General features: G+C 36.6%; 1 protein-coding gene across 2 annotated transcripts in view; it reads left to right on the top strand.

The window, feature by feature from the left end:
- Srbd1 (S1 RNA binding domain 1) overlaps window positions 1-27,207 on the top strand; it is a 226,249-nt gene that overhangs the window by 187,778 nt on the left and 11,264 nt on the right. For both annotated transcript variants that reach the window (XM_027934616.2, XM_071601541.1), the window contains 3 exons: window positions 13,337-13,443; window positions 14,648-14,824; window positions 16,780-16,956. In XM_027934616.2, the coding sequence (XP_027790417.2) occupies window positions 13,337-13,443; window positions 14,648-14,824; window positions 16,780-16,956 (461 nt within the window). The remainder of the gene's footprint in view (window positions 1-13,336; window positions 13,444-14,647; window positions 14,825-16,779; window positions 16,957-27,207) is intronic.

The following is a 27,207-nucleotide window of genomic DNA, read 5'->3' as shown; positions in this document are numbered from 1 at the left end:
CACAGTATGTAGATCGTAGCCAACTTTTTCTTCTATCAGACGGCGTGTCTCCGATTTGATATCAAGCTCCTTGATCCATTTTGAATTAACTTTTGTGCATGGCGAGAGAAAGGGATTCAGTTTCATTTTGTTGCATATGGATTTCCAGTTTTCCCAGCACCATTTGTTGAAGATGCTATCCTTCCTCCATTGCATGCTTTTAGCCCCTTTATCAAATATAAGATAGTTGTAGTTTTGTGGATTGGTTTCTGTGTCCTCTATTCTGTACCATTGGTCCACCCGCCTGTTTTGGTACCAGTACCATGCTGTTTTTGTTACTATTGCTCTGTAGTATAGTTTGAAGTCTGGTATCGCTATACCGCCTGATTCACACTTCCTGCTTAGCATTGTTTTTGCTATTCTGGGTCTTTTATTTTTCCATATGAATTTCATGATTGCTTTATCTATTTCTACAAGAAATGCCGTTGGGATTTTGATTGGCATTGCATTAAACCTATAGAGAAGGTAATATTGCCATTTTGATGATATTAGTTCTGCCTATCCATGAACAGGGTATATTTTTCCATCTTCTAAGATCTTCTTCTATTTCTCTCTTTAGGGTTCTGTAGTTTTCATTGTATAAGTCTTTCACCTCTTTTGTTAGGTTGATTCCCAAGTATTTTATTTTTTTTGAAGATATTGTGAATGGAGTGGTTGTCCTCATTTTCATTTCAGAGGATTTGTCGCTGATATACAGGAATGCCTTTGATTTATGCGTGTTGATTTTATATCCTGCCACTTTGCTGAATTCATTTATTAGCTCTAATAGTTTCTTTGTAGACCCTTTTGGGTCTGCTAGGTATAGAATCATATCATCTGCAAATAGTGATAATTTAAGTTCTTCTTTTCCTATTTTTATGCCTTTAATTTCTTTTGTCTGTCTAATTGCTCTGGCCAGCGTTTTGAGAACTATGTTGAACAGAAGTGGTGAAAGAGGGCATCCCTGTCTTGTTCCAGATTTTAGAGGGAATGCCTTCAATTTTTCTCCATTCAGAATGATGCTAGCCTGAGGCTTAGCATAGATTGCTTTTACAGTATTGAGGTATGTTCCTGTTATCCCTAGTTTTTCTAGAGTTTTGAACATAAAGAGATGCTGTACTTTGTCGAATGCTTTTTCCGCATCTATCGAGATGATCATATGGTTCTTATTTTTAAGTCTATTGATGTGGTGAATAACATTTATTGATTTCCGTATATTGAACCAGCCTTGCATCCCAGGGATGAATCCTACTTGATCATGGTGCACAATTTTTTTGATATGTTTTTGTATCCGATTTGCCAGAATTTTATTGAGGATTTTTGCATCTAGGTTCATTAGAGATATTGGTCTGAAGTTTTCTTTCTTTGAAGTATCTTTGTCTGGTTTAGGTATCAGGGTGATGTTGGCCTTGTAGAATGAATTTGGAAGTTCTCCCTCTTTTTCTATTTCCTGAAGTAGCTTGAAAAGTATTGGTATTAGTTCCTCTGTAAAGGTTTTGTAAAACTCTGCTGTATACCCATCCGGTCCTGGGCTTTTCTTAGTTGGTAGTCTTTTGATGGTTTCTTCTATTTCCTCGATTGATATCGGTCTGTTTAGGTTGTCTATATCCTCCTGACTCAATCTGGGCAGATCATATGCCTTAAGAAATTTATCTATGCCTTCACTATCTTCTAATTTATTCGAGTATAAGGATTCAAAATAATTTTTGATTATCTTCTGTATTTCTGAAGTGTCTGTTGTGATATTGCCTTTTTCATCCCGTATGCTAGTAATTTGAGTTCTCTCTCTTCTTCTCTTCGCTAGCATGGCTAAGGGTCTGTCGATTTTGTTTATTTTTTCAAAGAACCAACTTTTAGTTTTGTCAATTTTTTCAATTGTTTCTTTTGTTTCGATTTCATTAATTTCAGCTCTGATTTTGATTATTTCTTGCCTTCTACTTCTTTTGCTGTTGTTTTGCTCTTCTTTTTCTAGGATTTTGAGATGAAGTATGAGATCATTTATTTGTTGGTTTTTTCTTTTTTTAAGGAATGAACTCCAAGCAATGAATTTTCCTCTTAGAACTGCTTTCAATGTGTCCCATAGATTCCGATATGATGTGTCTGTGTTTTCATTAATCTCTAAGAATTTTTTAATTTCCTCCTTGATGTCTTCTGTAACCCATTGATCATTCAGTAGCCTATTGTTCATTCTCCAAGTGATGTATGCTTTTTCCTTCCTTCTTTTATCGTTGATTTTCAGTTTCATTCCATTATGATCAGATAGGGTGCATGGTATTATCTCTACTCCTTTATATTGTCTAAGAGTTGCCCTGTGACATAATATATGATCTATTTTTGAGAAGGATCCATGTGCTGCTGAGAAAAAAGTGTAACTGCTTGATGTTGGGTGGTATATTCTATATATGTCAATTAAGTCTAGGTTATTAATTGTGTTATTGAGTTCTATAGTTTCCTTATTCAACTTTTGTTTGGAAGATCTGTGCAGTGGCGAGAGAGGTGTGCTGAAGTCTCCCATGATTATTGTATGGTGGTCTATTAGACTCTTGAACTTGAGAAGAGTTTGTTTGATGTACATAGCTGCACCATTGTTTGGGGCATATATATTTATGATTGTTATGTCTTGTTGGTGTATGGTTCCCTTAAGCAGTATGTAGTGTCCCTCTTTATCCCTTTTGATTAACTTTGGCTTGAAATCTATTTTATTTGATATGAGTATGGACACTCCTGCTTGTTTCCGAAGTCCATATGAGTGATATGATTTTTCCCAACCTTTCACCTTCAGCCTATGTATGTCTTTTCCTATCAAATGCGTCTCCTGTAGGCAGCATATTGTTGGGTCTTGTTTTGTGATCCATTCTACTAGCCTGTGTCTTTTAATTGGTGAGTTTAAGCCATTAACATTTAGGGTTATTATTGAGATATGGGTTGTTGTTCCAGCCATATTTGTTAATTTATGTTACTAAACATGGTTTGTTTTCCTCTTTGATTATTCCCCCCCCCCTTTACTGTCCTACCTCCCACTGTTGGTTTTCATTGTTATTTTCCATTTCCTCTTCCTGTAATGTTTTGCCGAGGATGTTTTGAAGAAATGGTTTTCTAGCTGCATATTCTTTTAACTTTTGTTTGTCATGGAAGGTTTTAATTTCATCTTCCATCCTGAAGCTTAATTTCGCTGGATACACAATTCTTGGTTGGAACCCATTTTCTTTCAGTGTTTGAAATATGTTATTCCAGGATCTTCTAGCTTTCAGAGTCTGTGTTGAAAGATCAGCTGTTATCCTGATTGGCTTATCCCTAAATGTAATCTGCTTCCTTTCTCTTGTAGCTTTTAAAATTCTCTCCTTATTCTGTATGTTGGGCATCTTCATTATAATGTGTCTAGGTGTGGATCTCTTATAATTTTGCACATTCGGTGTCCTGTAGGCTTCTAGAATTTGGGATTCTGTCTCATTCTTCAAGTCTGGGAAGTTTTCTCATATTATTTCATTGAATAAATTGCTCATTCCTTTGGTATGGAGTTCTATACCTTCCTGTATCCCAATGACTCTTAAGTTTGGTCTCTTTAATGTTATCCCATATTTCTTGGATGTTCTGCTCATGGTTTCTTAACAGTCTTGCTGAGCTGTCTATGTTCTTTTCAAGTTGAAATACTTTGTCTTCATTGTCTGATGTTCTATCTTCTAAGTGTTCTACTCTGCTGGTAGTATTCTCCATTGAGTTTTTAAGTTGGTTTATTGCTTCCTGCATTTCTAGGATTTCTGTTTGTTTTTTATAACCTCTATCTCCCTGTATAGTTGATCCTTTGCTTCCTGGATTTGTTTGCGTAATTCATTGTCGAAGTGATCTTTCATTGTCTGATTTTGCTGTCTAATGTCTTCCTTGATACTCCAGATCATCTGAAGCATATATATCCTGAATTCTTTATCTGACATTCCATCTGCTGCAGCTGTTACCTCTTCTAAAGTTGAGTTGACCTGCATTGCTTGTGGTCCTTTCTTTCCTTGTCTTTTCATACTGCTTGCGTTTCTTTCTTCTTGGTGAAACTGTTGTGTTTTTGAAATTTTTCCCCCCTATATATTTATATTGCTCTTGTATAGTTGAAAAGTCTCCCTTGCAGGCGCGGGCAGGGGCTCTGCTCTGCCCCCCCTCCAATTGGTGTGAGGTGTCTACCACGCCCGCGGACCCCTGGGCCTGATCCGCTGTTCTGTCGCAGGTCTGCCTACCTTGCAGGTGGGGGCGAAAGCTCTGCCCTGCCCCTCCTACCACGCCCGCAGACCGCCGGGCCTGATCTGCAGGTTGGTCGCTGGTCTGACCACGTTGCGGGCACGGGTGGCAGTTCCGCTCCGCCCCCACTCCAATTGGGGTCACGTGACCACCACACAGGCGGGCCGCTGGGCCTGATCTGGGCGCGGGCGAAGGCTCTGCTCTGCCCCTACTCCAGCTGGGGTGACGTGTGTACCACGCTGGCAGGCCGCTGGTCCTGATCCGCCGGTCTGTTGCAGGTCTGCTTACCTTGCCGGCGCGGGCGGCGGCTCTGCCCTGCCCCTCCTACCACGCCCGCAGACCGCTGGGCTTGATCTGCAGGTTGGTCGCAGGTCTGCCTACCTTGCGGGCGCAGGCGGCGGCCCCGCTCCTCCCCTGTGGCTCGAAGACAAAGCGAGAGAGACTCGGGTATCTGTGACTCACCCTCCCTACCAGTTGACCAACTGTTTCCGTCGCCGCTGGCACCGATGAAGTTCTCTCCTCGGCTGCTCTCCGATGACATCAGATCTCTGCCATGCTGGCATCCCCTGTTCTATGGCTGAATCCCATTTTCTTCTCTTCCAATAGGCAGAGCTGTGCCCTCCGAGCCGAGCTTCTGCCCTCTATGTGCTGACAGAAATCCCTGTAAGGTGGCTCCTGGGAGTCTCTCAATCCTGTTAGTCCAGAGCCCTTTCACTTATCCGGCCCCTCCCCCTGTTCCTCCTCCCAGCCAGCCAGCCAGCCAGGTCCTGTTCACCGGATGCGGTTCCCCATGGATCTGATTACACTTGCAGCCCCACCGCGTGTCCTATATCCCGAACGATGAACACCCTCTCTGTCATTCATCTAAGCCCCAGTGCTGTGGTGGGGTGATCTGGGAACCAACAGTTTAATTTTTCCGGATCCCTTTGCTGGGCACGCCCCCAGAAACTGGCGGCTAAGATCTTGGGTGTCGCCGCTGGTGTTAAGGGGAGGTGGGGATCTGGAATCCCCTCTGCTTCCCTACAGACACGCCCCCGGAGAGATTCCCCAGGTTTCCTGGCTGCTTGTATCTGGAGGGGGTGGGAGTCACACACCTGCTAACGTGGATTCCGCTGGGAAGGAATTCTGTCGGCAGAACTCTGGTGATGTCACCTGTCTGCTATGGCGGGCCCCAGGCTCCTTGCCGGAGTGTCCGAAGGGAGGGGTGGGACTGGTCTGTCTCTGGTTGGTTTCAGCTCCTAGTTCGCTATTTCATGAAGGCTTGGCGAGAGACCTCTTCCTAGAGTCCCTGCACCGCTCCTGCTGCGCTGCGCCTCGGAGGCTATCCGCCCAGACGCGGGGGCTGCGTGCAGGCAGCCGACAGTCGCCGAGTCGCGCGGGTAGCGGCTGGCGGGTCTGGACCTTTGCGCTGCATGGCGGAGATTCACTCGTCTAGGGCAGACTGTCACCTCCAAAGATCCTACCAATTCCCGGCCGGTCTCTCTTTAGTGGAATTTTGCTAGGAGTTTCTCAGCAGGTCGAATCTAAGCGTATCCATGCGTCTCTCTGACCCCGTTGTTGCGGAGGTACTGAAAGCGCTGCCTCCCCATTCTCCGCCATGTTGGATCCTCTATACTAAATACTTAAGGTGTCTCTTATAAAAATTTCTGGAGTTCTGTTTTTCAAATCTTTGTTCTCTTTGATACACTTTTAAAATTCCAGTTGTCTCAACACTCCTGACCTCTACTTTATCTTTCCCTAGCTCATTAAGACTGTCATGCTCTGCTTGTACCAAGATCTAGAAAGTATCCTCAGATAGAAAACTGGGACATTTTGTGGTTTATCCTATGTAGTTTCCCCCTTTCTGAGGTCATAGTGTCGTACATTGTTGTCTCCTATCTAAAAATCAGTTGCCAGATATTAAGGCACAGAAAAGCTGTTAAAGATTTGTGAGCTGAATGGAGATTCCAGAGTGTCCCCGGAAACAAAGGAGTTCGAGCCATGCAAAGTAGCGGAACCTCACTGAACATCTGTGGATACTCATTTGGTACCCCAAAAAGTTCATGCCTTAGAAGTGAGACTATTCAAGTCCTAAAGGTTAGGTTTTTAAAATTAACTTCCATTTGTTCTTTGTAGAACATATAAGACAAATCATTGTCCCAGGGACCTTTCCATGAAGTTGACTTGAATGACTGATTTCTATTAAATAGTATAAGTTCATGCAAAGTAGTATGTAAATGCTGAGTTTGCAGTTGAAGAGTCTTCAGCATACCTTCCACATACTTTTTCAGAGGAGGAAAATTTGTAAAGAGAACATCTTCCTATGTTGAGTTTTTTTTCTTTTTTTCTTATAACCACTGGCCATATTTTGATCTGAATTTCCAGATCTGGAAAAATCCCTCAAGTGCTGAAAGACTGATACCCTTTTTGCTGTCTTGGTCGCAGAGTTTCATAGCACAGTGTGTCGTTCATTGTACAATTTATTCATTTAAAAAAAAAAAGTTCTGCTAGTTCCAAGCATGTTTTTTTTTTCTTTAAAGAATGTGTTTAGGAAGAAATCTTTGTCTTTTTGCAATTATCTGTGATCAGTAAAGCTAGAACACTGGTTTTTAAATGGCTCAAGTATTTCTGAACATGGTCCTCATCTTTATAGGGAGAACATAAAAGCCTTCTTGTATACTGGATGTGAAGAATTGGAGGAGCTGCTGCTTTTAAGTACACATTTTTCTGTTTGCTCAAATGTTTCCTGTCAGCTCTTTCATAGGTCATTAACACACTCCCCTGGATGATTCTTTTAAACTGTCACCTATCAATCAAAGGAAAGTAGATTCAAGGTGAGGAGGAAAAAAAAAAAAAAAAGCACTTGCTTTTATTTAAAATTGGGTAGATTTTCCCTGTTAAATTTTTTTGCTTCTTTAGCTTCTCGTGTTTTGTATTTTGGCAATAGTAAGGGACCTGAGTGATAATGCTAAGTAAAACAAGTAAGAATATTGCACCAGAAAACCACTGAGGCATAAACTTAAAGTTTAACATGGAGTATATAAAGTGGAATGTTGTTCTTGCAACAGTTGTAGAGCTAACAATGTTGCATCTGGAATGATTTTTTTTCCTTAATAATTGTGAGATAATTTTAGTGCTTCAGAACAAAATAAAACATGGCAGTTTGATGAACAATTCTTCAGAAGTTTGTGGTAGAGTAATAATAAAAATGTGGGTTCTTACCTCAAAAAAGCTGACTAGCATAAATGACCACTTATGTTCCTTTTTAAAAATCTCATAAATTTTACATAATAATTTAATTGCTCAAACAGCATTTCCTTAAATTCAAAAGATACTGTTTATATAATTCAAATAACTTGCCCCAAAATTTAGAATTGGGTAACTTCTTTTAAAAATGGAACAGTCCTTTTTTTTCCTGGCATCAAGTCCTTGGTGATCAGTAACACAGTCAGTCTTGGGGGCCTCTCACCTCTTGTGTTTGCCAGTAGGGCAATGTGTCACATCTCAGCTTTCGGCAAGTCTAAATGGAGATTCTAGACACAGAATACTTTTGATTTTTCCTATGCTTTCAGCACCTAGCACAACTAGCACAGTGTCTGGTACATAATAGTTGCTTAGAAAATATTTTTTAAATGGTAAAATGAATACTTCTGCTTTATCAAGGACACTATTATGAGCACAGTGTGCAACTTTTTAAAAAAATATATTTTATTAGTAGTTGGTGGACCTTTATTTATTTTTATGTGGTGCTGAGAATCAAACTCAGTGCCTCACACATGCTAGGCAAGCGCTCTACGACTGAGCCACAACCCCAGCTCCCACAGTGTGCAACATTGTCCCGTTTTCCTTCTCCAAAATATGTAAGATTTTTACTTTGAGAAAATAGTGTCAACTCTCAGTACTTTCTTAAGCAAAAAGTTGGGGAAGAATGTAGGCAAAATCCATGATTATAGTTGATAGCAGAGCTTCTGGAAATTTCTCTTACATTAGTAACTTCTAGAGGAGTTAAATTTTAACTCAATGTGTCATCTTGGACCTCTTTCCTTCTAAGGTATTTTGGTGAAATAGATAGTCTACTGTGTTTTTTACTTGCCTCATCCTAGTTTACTATGTGGCTAGTCTATAATTTATTTGTATGAATCCCCTCTAGGTGCATTTTTAGATTGTATGTACATACATACACACACACACGCCTATCTTTGCATATATCTTGCTATTTCCTTAGAATAAATTTTTATTTATGAAGGTACTATATAAAATTATATATATGGTATAAGATTCAGTTAGATGATATCATAAAGATTTACCATAATGTCTGACAATAAAAGTTCAAAGGTTTTTCTTGCATGGTTATTGTAGATTTCATTACTTCTGTCTTCCCACTAGACTTTGAGCCCCTAGATAAAGTGAACGAATTAGTTAGAAAAACACAAGAGATCTTAAGTCAATGGCTTGAACAATAAGGAAATTATTATTCTTTGTTAAACAATAAGGAAATGTTATTATGAGAAGCCCAGAGGAGGAATGAGTCCTAAGCTAGTTGATTCAGGAGCTCCACAATAACCCACCAACCTTTCAGTGTATTCCTTCTGCTGTCCTTGGTGAGTCAGATTCTCCCCAGCTAGTTCCTTCACGTGACACAATGCCTGGCATTTGTAAACAGCAGATTTTCCCTCACATTTCATTAGGCGTTATTGAATAAATGGAATGGCACCACCATGATTTATTTAGACAATTATTTTTTTTATTCCTTTTGATCATGGCATATGCTAGGAAACACATTTTACATCATGACTGGGGTACCCATCACACATATATTTGAGTATATGTATGTTACTCTTTACAAGTGAATATAATTCAGAATAAAGTTTTTTCCAAAAAATATATAACCTTTCTACTACATGATAGTAAGAGTAAATGCTATTTTATTTATATTTTAATGTTTTTAATACCCAAATACAAAAATTGGAAAAGATTTAATTTAATGTGTGGGTGTAGGCTGTTCATTAATTTTTTTGTAGTCCAGAACACATAAGAACAATGCTGTGAGTACACAGTGGTACGCGATTGAGGTTGCTCTTTTAAATTTGAATTGGATTGAGATTGAAAATATTTTTTCACATCTTTGATTCATAAGATAATCTTAGAATTGATTCAGACAAGAGTCATTAATTCCACACTCAGCGGGAATATATTATATAAGTCTGTGAACACCAGGATTTGGGGATCTTGGAACCATATTTGAAGTTGCCTAACAAGAATATAAAAAGAGAAGATAACTAAATGCCATATGTGATCCTGGATTAGAAAAAAAAAAAAAAACACTATAAAGTATAATTGGGACAGTTGATGAAATTTCAGTATGGGCTGTATATTAGATAATAATATTACATTGATGCGTTTCTTCATTTTAACAGTTGTGTTGTGGATATGTGTGACAATGTTCTTGTTATTTGGAAAAAACACTGAAATATTTATTTGAGGGAAAACTATAGGGATGTTCTTTGAATTGCTCTTACATATTTTTTTTTAAATTTGAAATGATTTCAAAATGAAAAGTTGTAAAATGTCAAGGATTATTTTCTGATGGGTGGGGGGGATGTAAACATAGGTTTTTAAATTTCATATATTCTGAATACACTATTATGTATATCATGGCTTATAATTCACTTAACATGTTGTTAGATTTGTTTGCTAGTATTGTGTTGAGAATTTTTGCACCTGTATTCATAAAGAATATTGGTCTAAGTTTTCCTGTGGTATCTTTGTGTGACTTTGGTGTCATGGTAATGCCAGCCTCATAGATGACTTTGGAAGAGTTCCCCTTTTTATTATTGTTTTTCTTTTTGGAAGAATTTGAGAAAGATTGATAATAGTTTTTTTAAAAAAAAATGATTAATATTATTTATCAATGAAGCTATCCAAATCTGAACTTTTTATTTTGTTGGGAGATTTGTGGTTACTGATTGAATCTTTTTACTTGTTGTTAAGTTTTTTCAGATTTTCTTTTCTTCTTGTGTCAGTTTTGGCAATTTCTGTGTTCCTCAGAATTTGTTAAGTTTTATTCCTTTAAAGCTTGTCTAGTTTAACATGTATTGAATAATAATACATTTTTACATTGCATAAATATATCTGATTTAATTTTTATGTGAAGTTATATTTGAGCCATACACAATAAATCCTCCATAAACTTAACATCTGATCTAACATGTTCTTTACTTACCATGATAATATTTTGAGCATTCTAGTTGTTCTGCATCCTTACTAGCACTTGATATTTTCCATTTTTTTCATGTTAGCCATTCTAGTTATGAGTCTTCCAATTTTTTTTTAAATTTTGAAGGTTTTAAGATGTCATCTACAAGAATATTATTACTAAGAAACATCTGAGATCTATCATTAAGTTTTGCATATTTGTAAAACTTTTTTTAAAAAAGTCTTAGAATTTGTTCTTTTCTATTTAGAATGGCTAGAGTCAAGTCAAAGATTACTAAGTTGGAGTCAACATTTTCTTCAAATTTGATACTATTAACACTTCTCTGTCTAGTAGTTGAGTTTACCTCTATAAATCCTACTTCACTATTTGTTTCTTCTAAGTATAAATGATTTTAAGGGTGACTTGTACTAACTTAGTTAAAGTATTCAAATTGCTGAGGATTTGAAAAATGTTATACTGATTAATAAACTTTTGGAAAAATATTGTGAATGTTTGTAACTAAACTTGTTTGAAAAATTAGTATTTTGCCAACAGTTAATATACTTTTCATATACTTTGCTCCATAACTCTGTAATGTTATTTAACCACTTCCTCAGACAGTGAAGCAAATTGATTATAATATGAGAGAAAATCAAAGGAAATGTCCAGGAACCAAATACCTGGCCGATTTATGTTTTCTTCCTCTCACATGATAATCTCAGTTGGCCATTTTATCCATTATATACTCTTATTCCACACATTAGGAATATGTACAACGTACTCTATGTTGTCTATTTTTTTTCTTGATTTTTTTATGCTATTGGCATATCAGTAAATTAATTTTATGATCCAATGATTGGTCCAACCCTCAGTTTGAAAACCAGTGATTTGAACCAGTCACTATCATATGCTAGAATTTAGGGGCAGGGCAGCTTCCCCAGAGCATATGGTCTTATAGAGGTTGATTAGGTATATGAATACAGTAAGACTTCTGTTTGGAAAGAGGAAAAGGGGGTTGAAAGCTAGAGGCAACCAACAAGTCTTCGTCAGGAACCATAGCTTACTCATTTACCTATCCTAATCATCTGGTATGCTTCAAATTATATAATTATTTGCCCTTATTCTAATGACTCCTGTTATGGTTTGGGTGTGTGGTGTCCCCAAAAAATTCATGTGTGAGAAAATGCAAGAATTTTCAGAGGTGAAATGATTGGGCAATGAGAGCCTTAAACTTATCAGTGCATTAATCCACTGATACGGATTAACTTGGCAATAACTGTAAACAGGTAGGTGTGACTGAAAGATGTAGGTCACTGGGGGCATGCCATTGGGGTTTATATATTGTCTCTTATGAGCAGAGCTGGCTTTGTCTGTTTCCTGAGTTGCTTCCCTCTGCCACACTCTTCTGCCATGTTCTGCCTCATTTCTGGCCCAGAGCAATGGAGTTGGCCATCTTTGAACTGAGACCTCTGAAATTTTGAGCCCAAATAAGCTTTTCCTCTTCTATATTGTTCTTGTCAGGTCTTTTGGTTACAATAACTGCAAAAACTGACTTAAATAGTTAATCTACCTTTTTATCTCTCTTTTTAGACAAGGAAAAGACTATATAGGTTTGTTTGTTTGTTTTGTTTTGTTTTTGTTTTTTTTTTTTTTGTATTAGGGATAGAGCCCAGGTCTCATGCATGCTTGCTAGGCAAACTCTCTTATCACTGAGCTATATCTCCAGTTCACTGTGTAGCTTCTTAAAAGGTATGGCTCAGTAGTAATGAGGTCTCAGAATGAGGTTCATTCTATTCTTTTTCATCATGATGTTTGCTTATTACATTTTAAAATTATATCCAAAAATTTTAGCTCTGGCCTGGATAGTTACAAGGTTACCTCTTAAATACAAAAGCACTTCTGCATTCTCAGTCTTCTGGAGCATAAACTTCTGTTATTAAATGGTAAATGTAATTGTGATATGTGGGAACTAGACTATATTGTTTTTCATACTTCCTTAAGACATTTGGAGAAATATGTTGACCTACAGTTCATAACCAGGAGAACAATCAGAAAATTAGAATTTTCGATAACATCAAGTGTATTAATTGTAGTAACAGGTTTGTGTAGCCAAGCAATAGTGCATTTCTTCAATTGTAAGATGCATATTTTCTCACCTTTTAACACTCTGAAATCAGGAAGCATATTAAAATAAATGGTGCCCTATGATTACTGTTGGCCCTGTGGGTAATTATGGTATTGTGTCTTCATGAACTTGGTTGTTAACCCTAGAGACATGACTGAACTGCAGGCCCTTCACTGTTTTAGTTACCAAGCCATTGAACAGTAACCATTTAAGGAAGAAATAGGAGTTTTGAAGTATTCCAAAATCTCTTCTGTTGATATCTTCTGTTAAGATTAAGATAGGGTACTATCATCAAAGCTTCCAAGAATGACCATCTAAAGCTTAAAAGAAAATCGCAGAGATAATAGAGGACGGCTCTGTTTGGAAATGCTGCATTACCAAGAGTCTTGAGAGCATAACTATACTGAGTAGAAAACTTTGACACCTATGTCTTTGAGTAAAGGAATGATCCAGAAGAATGGGACACTGAGTATAAAAAATTTCTATTTTAACAATCCCTACAAGTGATTTTGATGCAGGCTACGGTTTGAGAATGACTACTCTAGGCAGAATTTCAGATAAAGAAAAAATATTGGTATTCTTATGTTTAAATCATTTGTATGATTCTTAGTGTATCAGAACATACAGATTCATTAAGTTCAGGTCTGTTAAATCTGTTAGGTGTATTTAAGAGGAATGAAGAAATTCTCTGTGACGTGTGTTAGATAGCTACCAGGAGTATAGGCAGAATAACAGAATAGTCCAAGAGCTGCATCTCCTTTGCTTTTGATTGATATTTGATTTTGTCTTCTCAGCATGATGTATCTCAGACATTACTCAAGGCCACACTGGACAGTGTTGTAGAAGAATGTGTCAGCTTTGTGGGAGTGGATATTAACATCTGTTCAGAAGTTTTGCTAAGGTGAGACAGAAATCTGTAACTGAAGATCATAGAATCTTGAATATAATTGGCTATCTAGTCCAAACTCCAGCAGAACAAGAGACATGTGTAAAGTTGTCAAGTGTAGAAAATCTATGGATTATACATTGCTTTAGATAATCAGAGAGAAAGATGTCATTTAAGGAAAGAATTATAACAATTCACATTATCATTTTTAATATTGCAAATTTAAAGTGAAAAGCATATGGCAACCATTGAGTACATTAGTGTCGCTAATAGAATTTAAATAAAGTTAACATGGAAAAGAGCTGTTTCCCACATGAGTGTAGGTATTTTTCACTAGTTCATTCTCTTGCATGCATCAATCATAGTTGGCATCAACCAAAAGATAAAATTCTGAAATTCCAACGTCTGGTCACCATATTTTTACCCTGATTCCACATGTTACCTAACAAAATTTCCATCATACTGATTTATCTTACATACTGTCCTTTTTTTTAACTGTGGTTGCAGAAGAGCTGCTTTTTCTGTTTGTAGTCTTGTATTTATTGCACAGTATGCTATTGCAGTATGAAATTCCCTGATCTAGACCTTTTTTACTGAAACTGGTACAGTGGAAAATATCCTTCACGTTTTAAGGGTATTGCTTGTCTGCCATGGCTACAAACATTACATAATTCCAAATATGGAATTCCATAATAGAATTGAGATTCTCTGAAATAATAATGTTTTAGTTGACACCAAGCAAACTACCTAATGAAATTGTTCTCATTCTAATGTCAACATTCATGGATAAGTATCTTTCTGTGGTTCTCTTTAATGAAAACAGACAGATCCTCACCACCACCACAAAAGGATGGTACAACATAATCATAGCTATTGAAACTTCTACTGCTGACTGTCTTTTTAAGCTAAATAGAAATAGAATTTTCTGTTGATTCAGAAATACGATGAATTTGAGAATTATTATAAAGAATTTTTTTTCCCCTTATATCAGTGTTGACCACTTACCAGCCTCTTTGACAGCGTCTGGTTTTGTCATTATTTTTGCATTCTGTTGTCCTTATTTCCTGTTTGCCCTTTTGGTTTAATGCCCTTTTGTATTAACTTTTGTCATATAATATATAATTGCAATTGATTTTATGACCAGATGTTTTATATCATTATCTTTTTAGATGAGAGCTTTTTCCCAGTTTATTCATTTTGTCTACTTATTTTTTTTTAGGCACATTGCAGGACTCAATGCCAACAGAGCCAAAAATATTATTGAATGGCGAGAGAAAAATGGACCCTTTATCAACCGAGAACAGCTGAAGAAAGTGAAAGGGCTGGGTCCAAAATCCTTCCAACAGTGTGCTGGTTTCATCAGAATTAACCAGGATTATATTCGAACATTTTGCAGGTGATTATAAAAGTGTATTTCTCATACTATTTTCTTCCTTCTCTCTTTTGATGGTTACTCAGCCTATGACTGACATAAATTCTAGATGCCCGTTTGTTGTTATGCCTTCATTCAGTATGTGTCGAGTGTCTGTTTTTTGCTAGGCACTGGGAATGCAGCAATTATGAAGTCAGCAAATTCCCTGTTCTCATGGAATCATGAAGTTTGAAAAATATAATCAACTAGTAAAATAAATAGCTTCAGATAGTACATAAGTGCTATAAAAATTAAAACAAAGATGTGACATTGTGTTGGAGAGCAGGGCAAATGCTTTAGATGTTATTTATTTAAAAGTTACTTCAGTAGAGTTTTACATGAAACAAAGGGGCCAACTGCACCAGGATCAGAGAGAAAGCAAATAGTGAGTGTGCAAAACTTTAAGGTAGGACCAACTTTGGTATATTTGAGAAACAACATGAAGGCTAGCATGATTAGAGTATAGTGTAGTAGGAAGAAATGGTCTGAGATGAGGTGTCAAATATGCTTTAGCACTGACTACTTCATGCTGATAACTCCTCCCTTAGCATTAGTTATCAATTATGTAATTAAATTCTTACTTTCTTTTTTTCTACATTTTTATTGGTGCATTATAATTATACATAATGATGGAATTTGTGTTACATATTCATACGTGTACACAATATAACAATATAATTTGGCCAGTATCACTCACTCCCTGGCATTCCCCCTAAATTCTTTTTTTTTTTTAACTTATTTATTTATTAATTATGTGGTGCTGAGGATCACACCCAGGTCCTCACATGTACTGGGCACGTGCTCTACCACTGAGCCACAACCCCAGCCCCTCCTCCTAAATTCTTACTTTCTAATCCTGGTAGCACAAAAGCAAAGAAATTAGATAAACTTCTTAGCATTTTATAATTATGAAAAAAATAGCTTTTATGTATCTGCTCCTGTGGGATTACTTAACTTATTGATATGTATTTTTTCTCTTGACAGAATTATAATAAAGGTTATATGAAAAAATAATCTTTATTCTAGAAAAGACTAAAGGGAAAGCAGCCCCACAAGATAGTAGGATATATTGTAAAGCTTAATAATAAACATACTAATGATTTAAACGTGGTTTTGATATAGAATAAATAAAACAGAATAGAGTCTGAAATGTAGTTGGAACTTAGTTTATAATAAAAGTAACAATTCAAAAACTGGGGAAGAGTTGATAAATTATCCATAAATGGCATTATGACAACTATCAAAAGTTTGATATGTGTGAAGGATGCTGTAATCCCACTTTACTTGTTATACTCAAATTCCAAATGGATTAAATGTAAAAGAGAAACTGTTTTAAGTACCAAAACATGGATAAGTCTTGTAGAACAATGGAGTGGTGGAAGTTCCAAGTAGATCACAGAATCCTGAAGGCAGAAATAAAATTGATGATAAAATAATTCTCTATTTGTTTTATGTTTTTTGAACACTCTATTCAAAAAGTCCAATAGTTTTTTAAAAGAAATAAAAAGTGAAAGGTGCCTGCAATTTGTCATTTTATTCTCTTGAAAGATTTTTAGGTTTTTAAAAAATTATTTACGTCAGGTGTGAGTCTTTTTTCCATTCATCTTATTCTGTACTCACTAGGTTCTTTTGAAAACTTGGGATTTTCTTCAACTGAGAAATCATCATCATATTATTTGCATTTTTCTGTTCTCTCGTAGAATGCCAATTGCACAGACTGAATCAGTTAAGAATGTTTTTGGCTTTAACTAACAGAAAGATCTATTAACAATGGTTTAAACACATAAGTGATAGTTTCTGTGAAGTGAATGGTTGCTGTTAGTGTATATTTCTATGGCAGATAAATAAACATGCCTTTAATTAAAGTGTCTTTTCTTTTCTGCCCAACCTTTCCTCTTTTTAAAATTTGTTTTATTCTGGGTTTTAAATGACTGCCATAGTCAGCAAACTGAATCTTCAAGCCAAATTCAAGGGGTTGCTGTAAAATCTTCAGCAGGAGAGGTCACAAGTGAGAAGCAAGGCAAAAAGAAGAGCAAAACTACAATGGATATTGTACTGAAGCCAAATCCTCTGGATCAGACTTGTATTCATCCAGAATCATATGATATAGCAATGAGGTAAGTTTGAAGCCCATGTAAGAATTCTCCATGCCCGTAGTGAATTCTCTACAGCAAATGACCTTTGTTTGGGCATAATGGAAATTGAAAAATATGACTATGTTTAACATGACAACATTTTTTAGAAGTTCCGCATTGCTCAGTTATGTGGCACATTATTTTATTTCATTGAGGAATGAAACCATTATTCCTGGATCAGTGTCAAGCTAATAAACCCTGGTTCTAATGGTTAAGTGTGTGTAATGGAATTTGCATGGCACTCTCTTCTGTTTGTTTTGGAAATTAACAGGACACAATTGACTAGCACCTGGCATAATCTTATGCTTCTCTAAAGTTAAAGCACTTTTGAAAGTAAACAGCCAATTCAGAGTTCCTAAGAAATACTGTCCTGGTAAGTTATTACAGAATCTAAGAAACAATGTGTCTTTACAGTTTAACACAGAGTGATACAAGGAGGTTTTTGAATACAAGAGAAGTTTAATATAAGGCATTAAAAGAAAAAAATAACTTTTTAATAGCACATTTAATTAGCTTTAAAATTTTTTAATCAGTTCAAAACCAGTGATTTGCTGAATTATATTATAGTGAGTTAAAAAATAATGAATAATTTATTGACTTTAAAATGGATATGAAACTTGTCTTGAAATTATTTAAGTAAATTCCATTGGTTTGTTTTCTTTTAAAACTGTTTAATTTATAAGATAGAGCACATTATAGTGAATTTAGAAAATAGGGGGAAAAGTAAAAAATAATATTCTGTTAACCTCAAAATAGTGCTTTCTCCCTCTCCCCCAACATTTTATTTTGAAAAAATGTAAACAAACAAAATGTTGAAAAAAAATCTAAAGTGAATTCCTCTATACCCACATGTAGATTTTATCATTTACATTTTATTCTACCAGTTTTTCCCCATATATATCCATCTGTTCTTCAATTGGTTTCTTATTTTTTGGATGCATTGACGTTATTTTCTTGTGTGCATATATGATTACACAACCAGTGTAATTCTACATCATGTACAACCAGAAGAATGGGAAGTTATACTCCATATATGTATAATATGTCAAAATACATTCTATTGTCATGTATAACTAATAAGAACAAATAAAAAATTCCAGACATTAATACACTTTCCTCTAAATTCTTCATCATGAATACAATTAACTATATATTTTTTTAAGAGAGAGAGAGAGAGAGAGCAAGCAAAAGAGAATTTTAATATTTATTTTTTAGTTTTTGGCGGACACAACATCTTTGTATGTGGTGCTGAGGATCGAACCCGGGCCGCACGCATGCCAGGAGAGCGCGCTACCGCTTGAGCCACATCCCCAGCCCAATTAACTATATTTTGATGATTCTTTACAGTATTTTTTTGAGGCAAAATTCATAGACAATTAAATTTTAACTGCACTTTAGCTGAATTTTGATATATACCTACATCTGTGTAACCCAAACCCCTATAAAAAAAGAGAATATTACTGGCATCCCCAAACATTTTCTCTTCCCTGCCAATCCTGCTCCAGCCTCCCAGAAGTAACTACTTGTTCTAATTAGTTTTTTACTTTTAGAACTTCATGTAAGCAATACCACAGTTATCTTCATGTCGCCAGAAGCGGGTATGAAGAGGTCTCTCCAGAGACAGAGGAGACCTGTGCTTGGACCTTCTAATCTCTTGACCATGTTTAGAAAAGAGTCAGGTTTTAGCGAAGAAAGAAACAACTTTATTAGAAAATGAAAGGTGAAGATAGGCATTCTCAGAACAGAATGCAGGGAATCTTGAGACATACCCACCACCAGGGAATAAGGTTGGGTTTTTTTAGGGTACATAACAGTTGAATATGATGCAAAGGGCCTGGCCTTCCCCAAGACTGCAGTCTGGTCTGGTTTGTTGGTTTCTGCTGATATCAACATCTGGTGGTTGTGTGCTCTGTTGGATGATCACATGGTAGATAGGTTGATCACACACTTGAGGGTTGTATTCTAATCAATGTTAGCCTGAAACTTCATGTGGTTAATGGTCTTTTTCTATTTGGTTTTTGTTCCTGCTTTGCTACGTTCTAGAAAACTTAGAGCTGAAAAGTTATGAAGTAATTTATGGGATGTTTAGGTTCTCTTACATTTTGGTCCCTTTCTATCCTTTAGGCTTTTTTGTCTAGCTTATAAGTTGTTCACAAGCTACCCATTCATACTCTAACAGGAACATTTCTCCTTTAGACACTCAATTTTCTCTCCGTATCTCTAAATTTATATCTGACTCATTTGTGTAAAGCTTCTTAGAGCATGATGTTTATGTTTAGAATTTTATCTACCTTGTAACACATACTGGCAGCTTGTTCCTTTTCATTGCTGAATAGTATTTCATTGTGAGGGCATACTGTAGCTTATCTATTCTTCTATTTATAAATTTTAAGAGATACAGGAAAACCAACTGTTTATTTTATTCTTTACTCTCAGTATGATATAGAATATTTCTGAGATCCCTGGTCACCAAAATGTGTGTCATCAAAACCCAATTCTGTAGCTGATTCTTTAGCAGATACTAGCTGGACCACCCTCTAATTCAATTATAACACCATCTACCTAGTGGTAGTGTCAGATTCTACAAGTTTAGGGTTCTGTCCCACAAAACTGCCCCTACTTCAAGTGCAAATCACAAGCACAGATTGTGACTTGGGCTTTTGACCATCCTGTTCCAAATTAGGACTCCCTAATGTGCATAAGGCCCTGAGTTCCATCCCCAGTACCTCCCCCACAAAAATAAATAAATAAACAAACAAAAGAAAGAAAATATTAATTGGGGTTCCCATGACACCCTCCTTGGGTTTAGTTAATTTGCCATTTCATAGAACTCAGGGAAAATACTTATGTTTATCCATTTATTATGGAGGATATTTCCAGGATACAAATGAACAGCCAAATGGAATGGATGCATAGGACAAGGTAGGGGATAAGGGGCATGGAAACTTGTGCTGTTCCGCGGGCACTGCCTTCCCAGTACCTGCACATGCTCAGCTGCCTGGAAAGTGATCTGAATCCAGTACTTCTGGTTTTTTGAGGAGGCATGATCAATTACATCATTGTCTATTGGTGATCGGCATGGGGCTTGAAGTTCCAATCCTCTAATCACATAGTTGGCTTTTTTGGTGAACAACCCCCATCTTGAAGCTATCTAGGGACCCCTAGCCACCAGTCATTTCATTAGCATGCAAAAGACACTTTTATCCCGACATTACAAAGGTTTCAGGAGCATTCTCTGAGAAATAGGATAAAGATGAAATATATATATTTTCCCAATATCACATGGAACTTGTCTATTTTCAGTTTGGCTTTTATGAGAAAAATGTTATGAACATTCTTGTACCTGATGACTTTACTTCCTATCTCACTGGAAAATATTCAAAACTACCTTACAGTCCACTTGTCTGATTGTCTCCTTATCTTTATTCATTGTGTCCCATCCTTACCTAAGCTACCTTCATTTCTTCATTCTGTTTCTACCTCCCAGGCTGCTGCTGAGAACTATTGGCCCCGGCTATTGTTGTAATTGTGTGTCATAATCACTCCACTTCTAAAAATGAGGCAGAAAGTGGCAGGTAAATGAATAAGGTCTTTTAGCTTTATAAAATTATGTGAATCTCTAGTATTTTAATGTCTCCACTTATACCTGTAGCCCTCAGTTAAGATGGACTAAAATGAGGGCTACAGACTTACTGCTGCAACCTCCCCATTCCTTACTCCCTGAGAGCTAAGCATAGCAACCACTTTTTGTCTTACTTTTCCCTAGAACTTCTAGTCCACCTCACCTCCTTTTCATTGCCAAATTTCTCAGAACTACTTGCCTCTAATTCTTACTGCCTGCTTTCTCCCAGTCCTTTACAGATTGGTTTTCATCCTTGTCCATGTTTTGAAATTACTCTCTCAATCAGTGACCTCTCAATTGTCAAAACCAGTAAACTCTTTCATCCTTAAACAACTTAACCTTGCTGCCATATTTGACACCATCAACTTACTGGGAGGTATTACGGGGAGTTGATTTTCATTCTGAGTGAACTCAGAAATCATAGCTGGGTTTTGAGCTAAAGAGCCTGATGTACATGTTAAAAGGACCCTATTGTTTGCTGTGTTAGCAATAGAAGATAGGAGGCAGTGGGAGAAGGAGGGAGATCGGTTATACGAATTGCAGCAATCCAAGTGAATGATGATGATGATTGACATTCAGATGACAGCAAAAGTGGTGAGAAGTGCATATGTTCTCTGTACATTTTGAAAGTAAATTCAATAGTATTTGCTGACAGATTGGGTGAAGATTATGAAAGACAGTAGCTGGTTATGAATGACAAAAATAAGATGTAGAAAATGAAGTAGAAGTTTACTATATTAGAAGGGGAGAGGGAAAGGAAGAAGTTAAAGAACTAAATAGTGATCACTCCCTTGGTAATCTCTTTCAGTTTTATGGTTGCAGAAGTATCATAAGAATATGACTTATAAATTTCTATATTTAAACCAAATCATTCTTCCAAACTTCATACTGTATATATAGCTACCTACTTAGCACCTCAAATCTAACATGTTTAAAACTTAACCTTAGGTCTTTCCTCTGAATCTTACTCCAACTACAGTCTTCTTCATCTCAGATAATTTCATTCATCCCTTCAGCTTATTATACCAACAATTCTGAAGTCATCCTTAACCTTGTGAGGTCTTTCTGAGTTCTTTCTTGAGTGATGTTTGTATTTCATGAAGGGCCCTAGAAGTGAGGACAGTCTGACTGCGATTTCTATCATCTCATTGATTGCCAGAGTTTATTTAACTGATCTGGCTGGCTAAGTGGGTGTCCCTTCCCCCACTCACCTCCCAAAGTTGTGCAATTGGTCAAAGAGGACAATCTTCCCTGATAGAGGAGGACCGTGCTTCTGTCAAGGGGTATACGGATAGCAGCTAGAACCTCCACCAAGCTCATAACTAATTATTGATGTCTATTATTGATGTCTATTATAGTACCTGGTAGTATAAGTTTTTTTTAATTTGTTTTTGTTTTGTTATATTAAGGATTGAACCCAGAACTGCTATGCTATTGAGCTGCATTCTCAGCTCTTTAATTTTTTTTTTCTTGGAGACATGGTCTCAAGAAGCCCAGGCCAGTCTTAAACTTGCAATCCTCCTGCTTCAGCCTTCCAAGTTGCTATTACAGCATGAGCCACTGTGCCTATCTCTGCGAGTTTAAGTTTTATGACTCTTGGAGGTCATAAATGGCCTGTGTTCATTTTTATTTTATTTAGGCACTACCACAGTGATCTACATGGTCCAAATAATTAATAAAATCATAACAACAAAATTCATACAGTAAATATTGGTACCATAAAGAATTCAGGAGTTGGGGAACACTAAACTGATCTTAGAGGTGAGGGATCTTAAAAGAAGACCCATCTTGCTTAAAATCAAGAAAAGAATAATAGGTAAAAAATTTAATTGAACAGTTTCTTTAATGTGACCCTCATTACTCCCTTTTGTCCCATTTATTCATAATCAACTTAGGCGGTCAAAAAATTATGACAGTAGAATATCATATTTAAAGCTGTAAACCTCTCCATTTATCCTTGCCCCCATAAAGTAAATGATGCATCTGAAAATTCAGTTCCAGATATGCTTAGGTTAGTGACAGTTAAATTTAAGTTTAGTTTATAATGGTAGACTGTAAGCTCTGAATAGGGACCATAAGAATCTAGTTTACCACTGTATCCCCAACTCCTAACAAAGACCGATAGGGCAGTATTTGAAAGAATAAATGGTAGAAATAGAGAATAGAAGATGTCTATAGAAGAACATTGAGGAAAAGGAACTCAAGAATTGACACTTTAATAGAAGAAAATGAAATATTTAGCTTTACTTCAATCTGAATATTTTTATCATCTACACTGGCTGAGGTCAATGCAGTTGTACAAGCAAAACTGTTGCTAGGACATCTAGATCATTCTTTCATGGCATTGCCTTTTCCTATATTGAGGAATTACTTTCAGATTTCCCTGTGGATAGAAAGGATTTCAGAATCTCTCCAAAGTGAATCCCACTCGCCTTCACAAAGCATTGCGTCCAGTGCCCAAGCCATCCTAGATTTTATACACTGGAAAACCAGAGACAGTCTGTGAAGGAGGATTTCTTCCTGTTTTCTGTCATCATCAAGCAGTCATAGTGTGTCCACATGTGAGTGATTTCATTATGTTGGTTACTGTAAGCCATGAATAAAATTGCTGCTATGTTATGAGTTAGAATGAGGCCCAGAATGGCTTATGTAGGGGTTCCCACACCCCACCTCCACCATGCCTCCTTTCCTTCTTCCTGCCATTTGGGTTGATCTTGAGAACCAAGGTGTGTATCCAATCTGCCCCAACTCCCCCATTTTTTTTTTTAAGTAAGGTGCCAGGAAGTCGTGCTTTGTGCTATAGATTATACTGATTTGTATGTGTCCCAGTAAGACCTGGCACTCTCCCAAAGAATCTGTTACATTAAGAATTTCATGCACTCCAGATAGTTAAGCTTGAAAGTTGTACTCTTGAAAAATACCAGGAAATTTAATGTCAAGACTGTCACTCAGCACTCATTTTGATGAAACATTAGCTATTTTTTGTTATTTCCATGTTGGCCATTAGGGAGAAATTTTAGGACTAGTTTCTAGAAGTAGTTAACAGCCTGTGTAACAGGAATATGACATTGTAGTACCATTATCACATACTAGATAAATGTACATCAAGGAATGATTTGCATTAATGCTGTATTATAATGTTAGTAATTTCCCTTATTGTTGCTGATGTGCCTGTTTCTCACCCTTAGCAATCAATGCTGAAAAGTGTTTGTGTGTGTGTGTGTGTGTGTGTGTGTGTGTGTGTGTGGTGTGCGTGTGTATGTGCTAGAGATTGAACTTAGGAGTACTTTACCAATAAGCTACATTTTGTTTTGAGACAGGATTAACTAAATTGCTGAAACTGACCTCACTTTTGATCCTCCTGCCTCAGACTCACTGGGATTACCAGCATGTGGCCTGAAAAGTATATTTTGAGAGAATAAAGAACCATGAATTTAAAATTTAGGTCTGGAACAGGAATGATCTTATCAACTTGACAAAATCTTTATTTACAGAAGGAATAAGCTTCTGTTTAAAAAAAAAATCTAAGCAATATTTATCTTTAATTTACTAAAAACTTGTGTAAGATTTTTAAGAGCAAAACAAGAATCAACACAATTGATACACAAGAATTCCCTGATCAGATCAGTGGCTAGATGGACCCTAACTGGTGCCCTGGGTTAGAAGTAGTTGGGACTAGCGGGAGGAAGGTTGGGAGGTCCTGCCTTGCTGGTCCCTGCTATGGAGCTAAAAAAGTCAAGCCAGATATTGACCAATGGCCAATACTGAAGACCCTGAGTAGGCGCTTTCCAGTCTCTGGCTCTTTCTCATTTCTGTTCAAGGATTTAGCCTCACTTTTGAAATTGCCTTCAGAGGTTTTATGGCCTTCAATCTTCTTTCCAAGTAAGGAAAGAAGTTTTCTAGCTAGTAAACAACTATAAAACAGAGAGTTTAAATTGCTTTTGGGTTTAAACAAACAAACAAACAAAAAACACACACACAATTAAAAAAAAAAAAACAAGAGTAGACCTATGCCAATCACACATGTGATTTCATAGTTTCAACTGTGAGCAATCAGAAGCCCCAGACCTTGTCAGTTGTGATTCTTCTGAGGGGTATGTCCCTGAGTTCACCTCCCACTCCTCACATATCTAAAATTCACCACAGCTTTGTTCTGCAGTGGCATGCCACCTAACTCCTATAGTCTGAAAACATGTTTCTTTATGGAAGACTAGCCTGAAAAGAAATCCAACTGCAAGTTATGACAACTAGATAAATAGACAACTAGATAAATAGATAAATGACAACTAGATAAATAGACCTAAGAGTTTATTTGCATATTTGAAAGATCTTGAATTTTTCTAGATTTGTCTCAGAATAATTGACAGTATTTTAGACATGAAAATTTAGGGAGAATCATTGCTGGATTTTGACAAGCAATTTACTTGGCATTTCTATCAATTCATTATCCTGCATTCATTTCTAATAGAACTATCATTAGGAAATATTAGATTGGGGCTGGGGTTGTGGCTCAGTGGTAGAGCGGTTGCCTAGCATACATGAGGTACTGGGTTCAATCCTCAGCACCACATAAAAATAAAAAATTAAGATATTGTGTCCACCTAAAACTAAAAAATAAATATAATAAAAATATTAGATTGCCTTTTCATAAAAATAAGAATCATAAAGGAGATTTCAGTAATTTCACATTGATTACATGTAGGAACAATATGTTGAATATATCTGGTTAAATAGAATATGTGATTAAAATTTTTAAAAAAGAATTATAAAGGAGAGGCTAAATCTAAAAGTCAAAGATGTTAAATGGACAGAGTCCTAATTTTTTGTTTAGTGATTTTTTTATTAATAGTTAAAACTTAAATAGCATACTTTAGCTCCCAGGAAGTAAATTCATATTTTCAAAAGTGCCCTCACAAAAGAGAAAAGTGATAAAAGAGAATCCATCCACTTTAGAGTTAGATGATTAGGCTCTCAGGTTCTTAGGAATTGATTATCCTTTCTGATGTCTTACACAATGTTCAACATACCATCCACACAAAGTTTCTGACAAAGCTAGTAGAAGGGAGTATGGGTATGAAGTTCAAGGACCTGAGACTGTGGACATGGCTTTGCCCTAGCCCAGTCTGGAGGCACTGCAGTGTCAGATGGTCTGATATAGCTATTTGACCTGGCAATGTTATTTAACCTCCCTGTGCCTCAGTATTCTTGTCTGTTAAATGGTGATAATAATACACTTTTCTCATAGAATTACATGAGTTAATGTATGTGGAATCCTTAGCTCTTGGGACAAATAGGTTAGTATAGCTGCTGCAGTTAAGGCTGATCCCTTGATTGTGATTGAGAAGGTGCGGTCAAGCTGAGCCATAAAAGAAAACATGGGGGATATCACAACAGTTTGACTCGGAGGAAGTTTATTGTTTTGTCATGTGATCTAGATGTAATTTGGAGCATTTAACATTGTTAATTTATATTCATACTGGCTCTTGGGACTGGAGAACATGCTGGTTTTTCTCCTGCATATCTGGAGCAACTTGTTAGTACCCACTGAGGGAGGAGAGGGAACTGCCAGCCACCTACAATAAACCTTGAGCTTGCTTCAGGCTTATATTTTCAAAGCATGTGTCTGCCCTTCTCCTTGTCTTCTCTTTAACTTTAGGCCACTAAGTCTGGAGCCCAAAATTCAGGAGGGTATTGATTTGGTCTCCCATTATCTCCTCTTTCTTTGTTCCTAAGGCTAGATGTGGATTTGAATCTCAGCATGTCTTTTGCTACCTCAGTAATCTACTTTGTCACCATAAGTAAGTGACTTTGAGTTCAGTTGCCCACTCTTTAAATGGATAGCAGTGTCTCTGCCCATTCAGGGAACAGCCAAGAAGTTACTAAAATGAAGATGTTACATAATAATAAATAAGATTATTTTTTTAACAGGTTCATGTTCATAATAGAATACTGTATCCCAATGAAGAAAGTCCTTACCCTTAAGAGGTGGGTTTTATCCCTGTTCGTGCTAGAACTGTTTAATTTCAGCCTTTCCACCACTCCTATGTTTTTTCGAATACTACTTTTTTATTTGTCTCTTCAAATACACAGGCACTAATCCACATCATGGCTTTACAGGCAGTAAATTAAATTATATTAATTCTAAACACAGTGTTTTTGAGCTGTAGAGAGTCTGCAGCCTTTGAAACCACTAACTTAATTTTGTCCAACTCTTATTCAGTAACTCAAAAAGGGCCAAAGTTTTTTTTTTTTCTTTCAAATTCGGTTTAAAAATAATAATAAATTGTTCCCAGGCAGGGGCCCTGGGTGCCAAATTTTATCTAAGATCTAAATCTTCTGTCTGCATTGAAAATTCTCCAAAGTAAGGAGGTGGAAGTGCTAATGACGATGTGATGTATAACTTTTACCTTAGCTACAACTTGTGGTCTCAGTGTGTGACTTTGCGCTGGTCCCTTAGTTTCTCTGAGGTTTGCTTCCTTTTTCTGCAAATCTACAGCTACAGTAAATTTTTGAGAGAATTAAGTGAAATCATCTTTGTTGAGCACTTTAAAAGTATCTATTTATCCAAATAGAAAATTTTGCCTCTGAAAAAAATAGATGTAAGTAGAAGA

The sequence above is a fragment of the Marmota flaviventris genome, chromosome 14 (genome assembly GCF_047511675.1).
Source record: "Marmota flaviventris isolate mMarFla1 chromosome 14, mMarFla1.hap1, whole genome shotgun sequence".
Lineage (NCBI taxonomy): Eukaryota > Metazoa > Chordata > Mammalia > Rodentia > Sciuridae > Marmota > Marmota flaviventris.
Note: the sequence above shows the minus strand (reverse complement) of the source record. Positions and strands in the feature narration are given on the sequence as shown.